This window comes from Mus pahari, chromosome 9 (assembly GCF_900095145.1).
Source record: "Mus pahari chromosome 9, PAHARI_EIJ_v1.1, whole genome shotgun sequence".
Classification (NCBI taxonomy): Eukaryota; Metazoa; Chordata; class Mammalia; order Rodentia; family Muridae; genus Mus; species Mus pahari.
In genome coordinates, this window is record NC_034598.1 from 61,056,062 (window position 1) to 61,065,258 (window position 9,197).

General features: G+C 44.3%; 2 protein-coding genes across 2 annotated transcripts in view; one reads left to right on the plus strand and one right to left on the minus strand.

Moving 5' to 3' along the window:
• Nucleotides 1-5,038, minus strand: part of Zfc3h1 (zinc finger C3H1-type containing) — a 49,719-nt gene extending 44,681 nt beyond the window's left edge. Inside the window, 1 exon segment of the mRNA XM_021205004.2 lies at nucleotides 4,118-5,038. Coding sequence (XP_021060663.1) covers nucleotides 4,118-4,763 — 646 coding nt within the window. The 5' untranslated portion in view covers nucleotides 4,764-5,038.
• A 400-nt stretch (nucleotides 5,039-5,438) lies between these two features.
• Thap2 (THAP domain containing 2) overlaps nucleotides 5,439-9,197 on the plus strand; it is a 12,314-nt gene continuing 8,555 nt past the window's right edge. The window contains exon 1 of the mRNA XM_021205265.2: nucleotides 5,439-5,772. Within this exon, the coding sequence (XP_021060924.1) occupies nucleotides 5,702-5,772 (71 nt within the window). The 5' untranslated portion in view covers nucleotides 5,439-5,701. The remainder of the gene's footprint in view (nucleotides 5,773-9,197) is intronic.

Here is a 9,197-nt window from a genome sequence, read left to right on the forward strand (position 1 = left end):
CTAACTCCTTTTTCTTCAATGTTTGAAATGGTGTTCTGAAGTTGTCAAAATTCAGTCCTTTTTTTCATTGAAAACATTCTAAAGTACTCCCAGTTTTACCTACCACGTGAGAGGAATCTGAATTGATAAGGTATTTGGGATTCTCTACTGTCCACAAACCATGCCCAACCTGCTACCAAAGTCTCTCTATAGATTATAAAACTTCAGCTCATTCCTTTTAATTCTCATTAGAGCTCAAAGTCCTTAGAATGGATGCATTCATTTCATTTTCTAACCTATGCTTACCTTTCCAGTCTTACCTTTCCCCTGCACATCACAATTTATGAAGCTTTGCATCTAGGCTTCTGTTCTTCAACTCGACCGCAACTCAAGACACCTCCTAAATGAAGCCAGAATTATTTATTCTCCCTGTCCATTCAAGCATTCTGTGTGCATAAACACAAGTTATCAATATTCTAGCTGAGGCATCTAAAGGTAGAATTATACTAATACAAACCAAATACATAGTAAAGGCATTGCAGACATTTTCAAAGGGAATAGATTCGATTTATCAAAAAGTAACCTAAGAATTGAAAATGAGTAAAAACACTTGAGTTAGAGTCATTAACTATGTCTTAGATTTAAAAAAAACCCTTCCCAGGCTGGTGAGATGGCTCAGCAGGTAAGAGCACCCGACTGCTCTTCTGGAGGTCCTGAGTTCAAATCCCAGCAACCACATGGTGGCTTACAACCATCCTTAATGAGATCTGACTCCCTTTTCTGGAGTGTCTGAAGACAGCTACAGTGTACTTACATATAATAAATAAATAAATCTTAAAAAAAAAAAAAAACCTTCCCACCTCTATAGCATAATTAGGATCAAAGCCAACAAACCTAATCTAATTCTAAAAAGTTTGTCAAGATGTTCCTTCTAACTTTCATTTTTATGTACCAGTTGATGATGCTACTGCCTAGTAATAGAAGGAAACCTCTATCGCATAATAACTGTGTGGGCTGGAGAGGATGGCTTAGCTGTTGTGTGTACATATAGCACTTTCAAAGGACCTGAGTTCAAATCCCAGCACCCATGTCAGCAGGCTGACGACTGCCTTGTAATTCCAGCCCTGGGGATCTGGTTTCCTGGGACACTCATGTGACTGAATGTATACACATAATCGTAATTAAAATTAATAAAAGTAAACCTTTTAAAAACTGCTTTTGTATTATGTGTGGTGCTAAATGTCTTTGATCCCAAATACCATAGAGGCTGAGACAAAATTGGGAGCAATTATACAAGATTCTTTCTCCAAGCAAAATTGTAAAAGACCAGTAGTGTAGTTTTAGTAATCAAGCCTTGGACAGAATCTTCAGTACTGAGGACAGAGAGACAGAGGCACACAGAGAGAGGGACAAGGGACAGAGACAGAAAGAATGATTTTTAAATGACTTTTAAACCTGATGTTTTAAAGGAAGAGCCACTTTTCATCCTTAGCTGTAACTTAAAGTGAAATGGGATGACTTTCCTCATCTAAGACACTGTGCTAACTGTGTAATGCTCATTTGATTTCCAAGTTTAAAATGGCAGTCATCCATGGGAGGCTGATGCAAGTTCATTGCCATAGCTTTGAGCCAGCCGGGCTACACAGTGAATTCCAAAGTAGCTACAATGTGAATCCATGTCTCCAAACAACAACAAAAAGAACTGAAACAGATTCTTGTCTATTCTGTTTTCTTTGAAGTTGCAAATAATGTATCCTATTTAAGTTAAAAAATAGTAACAATAGACAAAAATTATACTCAGGATGTTTCATTTCTAAATCAGTTAAGTGAGTCAGAATTACACTCATTCTTTTCTAAGCAATATCTGTAAAGTAGCCATTTATATAATCACAGTAGACATATGAATTATGCTAAGTATGATACAGATATTTTAAAAAAATGTGGCCAGGCAGTGATGGCGCACGCCTTTAATCCCAGCACTTGGCAGGTGGATTTCTGAGGCAGAGGCAGGTGGATTTCTGAGTTCGAGGTCAGCCTAGTCTACAAAGTGAGTTCCAGGATAGCCAGGGCTACACAGAGAAACTGTGTCAAGAAAAAAAAAAAAAAAAAGTGGATAAAGCTTTGTACCCAAGTTTTTATTTTTATTTGCTCACATTATACAAAGCCAATCACTACACCTAGGGTGGTTTAATGATATTTCATGAGAACAATAAGCATCTTGTTCTTAAAGTACTGTATCCAAAAAACAATCAGCAAGACAGCTGATTTGTGAGAAGCTGTCAGAGCAATCAAAATCGCATCTGCACACTATATTTACCTACACTCCTTTTGCAATAAGTACATAAAAATTTGTATATGGCATAATCCCCTAATAGCAGCACATGAACAAAAGAAAGGTGAAGAAAGCAGGAGGTCACAGGAATTATCACAACTTTCTTTCTTTCTTTCTTTCTTTCTTTCTTTCTTTCTTTCTTTCTTTCTTTTTCTTTCTTTCGAGACAGGGTTTCTCTGTATAGCCCTGGCTGTCATGGACTCACTTTGTAGACCAGGCAGGCCTCGAACTCAGAAATCCGCCTGCCTCTGCCTCCTGAGTGCTGGGTTTAAAGGTGTGCGCCACCACTGCTGACTCACCACAACTTTCTAAAGCAGAGGAAATCGAGACAACCTTTGAATTGCCACAGTTGAATTGCCAAAGGGTCCTTAGTATGTGGTTTTTACAAAACTCTATTTTCATTTGTTTGTCCAATACAATTTACAATTTTTCATCTAGGTAACCTTACATGTCTATTTGTATTTAAGCATCCTTTGATTTTTAGTTCAGAAAGCAAATCCATGGATGGCTCGTGTTTGCATATAATCATGGGTAAAGGTTTTCTAATCTTCATTAAGAACATTCATCATCTTTTAAAAGGTTACCTGTGACTTTTCTCCAAAACAATCTTGAGATGCTTCTAAAACAATGATAGGTAATAAAAGTAAAAGCTTTTTCAGGACACAGGAACCAAAATCTGTCCTTTATGCCTTCCTTGCTCACGTAGCATCATGCCATCTGGCAGAGAAGCACAGCTGGCCTAAAGTTCTCCATAAAAATTATTTTGAGTATCTTCCAATTAAGTGTCAGACATACATTTTATAGAAAATATATTAAACAATCATCACATCATGGGAATTATAGCCAGAAATGAAAGTGCTTAGTAAACTATTTTAAAGAGTAGAAGTCAGGACATATAAACTCATAAAACAGGAAAGCTTTTGACAAATAATTTCTTAGCATAAATCCCGAGTAAACTTAGTAATGTTAAAGATAACTGAGAATAAGGTGAGAGGGTACAAAAATTAGGACATTTCTTTTCCACTAGCCCATACCATCCCTATACATCTCTCCTTTTCTAACACACTAAGCTTAAAGTGCTGGGAAGTTTATTTTTCTCTGACCTACATGTCAGCAACACGAAATGTTATAAAGCCAAAAAGCCTACATAGGAAAGTGAACTTAATGCATATAGCTTTCCAAACTACTTATGAATTTAAAAGAGCTGAACTGTAAAACTGGTAAAAATAAAGGATCTCCACGCACGTGTGCACACGCACACTAACACACTAACACACACACACACAAAACAAAGGGCAGCAATGGGAATGAATAACTCTAGAAGTTTAAGAAAAAAAAAATCACAAGAACAGTAAAAATTACAGAGGAAAACTTTACGAACTCTAATGCCAGGACGTAATATAAGTATCTGTATTCCTCAAGATGTTTGAGTACTTCTTTAATAATCTAAGTCTATTTCCTATTAAATACGAAATCCCAGTGCTTGCAAACAAACAGACAAACGTAACTCCCACAAATACTAATGAAACTTGGGCTGCTGGTGCCCAGTTTAAAAACCCAGACTGTATTTCATTTCCCTAGCTGGCCCGAATCAGGGTTAGGGTTAGGGTTAGGGTTATGGCACCCACCCAGTCAAACAACCTACTAAGCGGTGGAGTGCGGTCCGTGACAACCGCCGACGAGCGGAGAGAAATGAGTGGTTCTGAAAAGTTTAAAAAACAAAAAACAAAAAACTCCGGGACCTAGCCACGACGCCAAAGGGAGCTCCGGCGACACACCCAGGGCGGACCGCCACGTTAAGGATACAGCTCTTGCGGGGTGGAGAGGGTTCTCGCCAGCTCTGGCTGCTGCCGAATCCGGATCCCGCTCCTCCTGATCCTCCTCCTCCTGATCCTCCTCCTCCTCCAGGAGGTCTGCACCCCGGCTTGCCTCCTCGCTCCCCTACTCCTCGCCCCCGACTCCAGCGACTCCCACCCCGGTAAGGCCGGCTGCCTCGAAAGCGGAAACGGTCCAGGGCGATGTGGCTCCGCTCCCAGAAGGACGGCCGGGGGCTGCTTTCAGACAGGGACCCCGACGGCATCCGCCCCGGGGGCGGGTGAGTCCGGAACGGTTCTTTGGGTCGGTAGCTGCTGGGTCCCCTGAGCTGGCCCCGCTCGGCCGGGTGCCGCGAGCGTGAGAAATTCCTCAGCTGCTGCTGGGAGGACGACGAGGAGGACGAGGAGCCGCCGCCGCCGCCACCACCGCCGCCGCCCCCGGATCCACCGCCCCGGGCCGGGGGAGGAGGCCGCCGACGCGGGTACGGTAACAGCCCGCCGCCGCCGCTGCTGCTGGTGCTGCTGCTCCGGCTGCGGCTGTTGTTGTCGTCGTCGCTGATCTCCCCGTCTTCGAGCTCCCCTTCTTCCTTCGGCGAGAGGCCGCTAGAGGCCGGGGTCGAAGGCTCGGCGGTCGCCATCCGGGGAGCAGCGCCGGCCACACGACCTGAAGCCCTCTCCGTCCCGGGACCGCCCGACAGCCGCCTGCCTTCCCCTTCCTCCTCGGCCCTCTTGACCTAACGGACCCGGCGGGCGCGGCCTTTCCCGTGCTCGGACGCCCGGCAGGTTCTGCTCCCCAACTTCCCCGCACCCCAGATCGCTCGCTCTCGCTCTCTCGCTCTCCCTCTCGCTCGCCGGCCCGTCGCTCGCCAGTTCCCTCTCCTAGCGCCCCCTTGCTGCTCTTCCGCCTCGCGAGAAAGCCTCTGTGGATGGAGGCCGGGTCCCCGAGCAGCGTCATTTCCTGCCGCACGCCGGAAGGCGACCCTGCGAGTCTTGCGAGGACAGGAAGCGCCCCCTCCCCGCCGCGGTGCTCGCTGGGATTTGTAGTCTCCTCTCGCTCCGGGCTTCGCCCTTGTGTCCCTGCCGTCTTAACTGTCCCCCTAGCATCCCGTCCGAGGTGGCAGGGGGCGGGAGAGGAGGGGTCAGGGTCTGGGTTGCGGACCTGCTCTTCGGCCGCAGACCTGAGTGTCAGAGTCATTAGTCGGCGGGGGAGACATCTACCATCTTCTCATTCATTGCTAGGGGGTCCCTATCTGAGACGGGGTACCTAGTCTCTTTGGGACCCCGGGGGTGGGGGCGGGGAGCGGGTGTGGTCGCCATGTTGGTGAAGGCGACTGTCTGCGCCCGGAGCTCCGGCACGTTGGCTCTGCGGGCCTAAGCCCGCCATATTAATAAAGAGACAGGGGAGTGGGCCCTCCTCCCACCCCGGTACTGTGCACGCCCCTCTCCCCTCCCCGCGCTCCGCACCGAGCCGGCGGCGCCCGGGTCGCCTGCCTCGCTTGTCGAGCCTTTGACAGAAGCGTAGCGGGCAGCGCCTCCGAAGTGGCGTAGGGTAGCGCCGAATGAGGGGCCCGGGGAAATGCCGACCAATTGCGCCGCGGCGGGCTGTGCTGCTACCTACAACAAGCACATTAACATCAGCTTCCACAGGTAAACCTGGGCAAGGGAGCGGGGTGACGGGAACGGGAGCCTGGGCAGCCTTTGAGTCTCGATCGTGTCAGAAGAACAGGGTCCTCTGACTTTTGTCACTTTGCCCAGCTGCGAAGAGCAAAGGGAAGCATCACTCTTGTCCTTTGTGTGTGGGTCCGCACATTTGGAAACATTTGCTCCTTTCCCGAGGAAAGTTTACCAAATTTGAAAAAAGAAATCGGAGTTATTGTGCCTTGCATTAAAAAGTGATGAGTATACCTTTATTTTCTACTCTTTTATTTTTTATATCTTAAACCATGCCTTGAGATGAATGACGCCATAAGGGAAAGCTCATTCCCCGTTCAAACCAACAAATCACTTTAGAAGCCTGCTGGGTTCGAGTTAAGATTAGGCAATTTTCACTACTGCAATTGACGTGGAAAACATTTCTAAGAGTCACACGTGGTAACTGAGTCAATCTAATTAAGCAATCTTTATCAAAGAGCAAATATAAAGAAACTCTTTCTTGATCGGAATCACGCACTCACACACACACACACAATCTAGGTTTTATTTTTCTTTGGTTGAACACGCAGTCATGTCTTTAATTCTGTTAAGTCAAATTCCAAAGCACCTGAAGACCGACTTGAATATAATAGGCACGCAGTAAATGCTCATCTTTCCTTCCAAAACTGCCACCTGCCTGAAGAAAAGAAATACTGAAAACTTAACTGAAAACAGTTCTGATTTTATATACCCTACCATATACCTTGTGATCCTAGAATATAGAAAATATCTTGGCTCTTTTTCCTACCTCACTATCACTACATGCATCCCCTAACTAAAAGCTGCCACTTTAAAAATCCTTCTGGTGTTTGTTTTTAAACTATTTCATGCAAATGTAGTGCTTTATTCATTCTTGTAGCTACTGTACATAGGGTCCCTAATTTGTGGGACATTATGCTAATGATGAAGATAGTTCCTACCCTCGGGGACTTTAGAATTGAATAGAGGAGTATGGCATAATTACAGTTGAGTGCCATAGAAAAGACATTCAGAGAGACCTAATTTAGCCTCAGAAAGTCAAAGGACACTTCACAAAAGAGGTGACACGTTAGATGAGACCAAAGGATGACAGAGATTTGGTCTTCTATTTTAAAGCGTTTTCTGCTTTGTTCCAAGAGTCCTTGAAGAAGCCCCATGACTATGAAAAGACTAACAGGGTTAAATTTACATAATAAAAAGCCTTCTGGCTGCAGCAGAGAGTTGAGTGATACTTAAAGTGCAAGTCGAGCATCGCCAGAGATGAATTTGATGAGAAGGAAGCCTTATAGAATGTTAATCTATCTGCTATTTCCTTCACGGGGAAATTATGTTACATGTCAACTGAAATAAACACTGATGCGTCATTGTGGGTACAGGAGCATTGAAGGAGAGGAGTTGAGTGAGCTGTAACAAAGGGAGGCCAAGTCTGGTGTGCTCGTACATGTCTATGACCCCAGACCAGAGGAAGAAGAGGCCAGCCTGAGCTACATAGAGCCTATCTCAAAAGAAAATGTAAATAAATATAAGGAATCCATTTGGGGGTCTAGAATAAGATGCTGTTGGCAGTAAAGGTGAAGAGAAGTGGACAGATTTGGGGAAATATCTAAGGAGAATGTACTGGACTTGATAATCTGATGTGGACCATGAAAGGGAGGAGTCTAGCCCCCTAAATCCAAGATATAAGAGTTGTACAACAGCCAGGCGTGGTGGCGCACGCCTTTAATCCCAGTACTCTGGAGGCAGAGAAAGGTGGATTTCGGAGTTCGAGGCCAGCCTGGTCTACAGAGCGAGTTCCAGGACAGCCAGGGCTACACAGAGAAACCCTGTCTCAAAAAGCAACAACAACAACAACAACAAAAAAGAGTTGTACAACAGAGAGCTTGGTACACTGGCTCACAGCTGTGATCTTAGAACTAAGGAGTCTGAGCCAGAGGGATGCACCCTAAAGTCGAAGCCTGTCTGGACTACAGAGTAAATCCCTGTCTAAAAAAAAAAAAAAGAAGAAAGAAAAGATAGAAAAGTAGGTTGGGTGATGCATGCCTTCAGGCAGAGACAGTTGATTTCTGTGAATTCGAGGCCAGCCTGGTCTACAAAACAAGTTCCAGGACAGCCAGGACACAGAGACAGAGACGCCCTGTCTCAAAAACACAAAAGAAAAAAAAGATACACAGTGTACAATACTGTACATCTAATGTGAAATTAACATTTTAATGGTAACCTTAGAAACTTAAGCTTTGTAATTGCTGGGCAGGCACATTCCTATATTCCCCTGACAGGGGAAGGGTAGGTAGAAGCTTGCCGTGAGTTTAAGACCAGCCTTAATTACAGAATGAATTTGAGTCTTGGCTACAAAGAAGGCCCTGTCTCTGAACACAACATAGGAAAAGGAGGAAGGGGGAGTTAAGACAATGCTAAAATAATAATATATTCTTGTTTTTATAAATACAAATAGTATTTGACTTCTCTTGTAGGACATAGACACACACTCATTATCTTCTGTGTGTACCTGTGTGTGTGTCAGGGTCTCACTTTGTATAGCTGGCTCATACTCAATAAATAGACCAGATTAGCCTACATATCTCTCACATGTAAATAACTCACATGTACTCACAAAGATCTCTCTGCCCTTGCCTGGTAGGCATAGACTTCTTTATCTGCCTACGCAAAATTTGTTGGGTAGGGACTGGAAAGATGACTCATCAGTTAAGAATGTTTATTGTTTCCGGGTCTGGAGAGATGGCTGAACAGTTAAGAACACTGACTGCTCTTCTAGAGGTCCTGAGTTCAAATCCCAGCAACCCCATGGTGGCTGTAATGGAATTCGATCCCCTCTTCTGGTGTGTCTGAAGAGAGCAAAATGTACTTACATACATAAAATAAATAAATCTGAAAAAATAAAGACTACCAGAGCAGTGTGTGCATGTGTGTGTGTGTGTGTGTGTGTGTGTGTATGTGTGTGTACATGAACATATGCCATTAAAAAACAAAAAAAGAAAGTTTATTGTTTCTGAAGAAGACCTGGGTTTGGTTCCCAGCCCACACATGGCAGCTCACAAATCAGACCCAGAGAATTCAACACGTCTTCCAACTTCTTTGGCCTCTTTCATGCACATCATACACATAGATACATTTAGGCATGTACACATACAAAATAAAAATAATTTTTAAAATTATGTTGCCTAGATTTATTTTCAGCTGTTTTATATTTGTCTACATCTCCTTCCCAAGCTTAATTTGCCTCTGTTAACACGCCCTGGGCCTCATGTTCATAATGTGTGCTCATTTTTACTCAGTAAAATGATCTCTTAAATTTGTCACTAGTCTTTTTTTTTTTTTTTTTTTTTTTTTTCGAGACAGGGTTTCTCTGTATAGCCTTGGCTGTCCTGGAACTCACTTTGTAG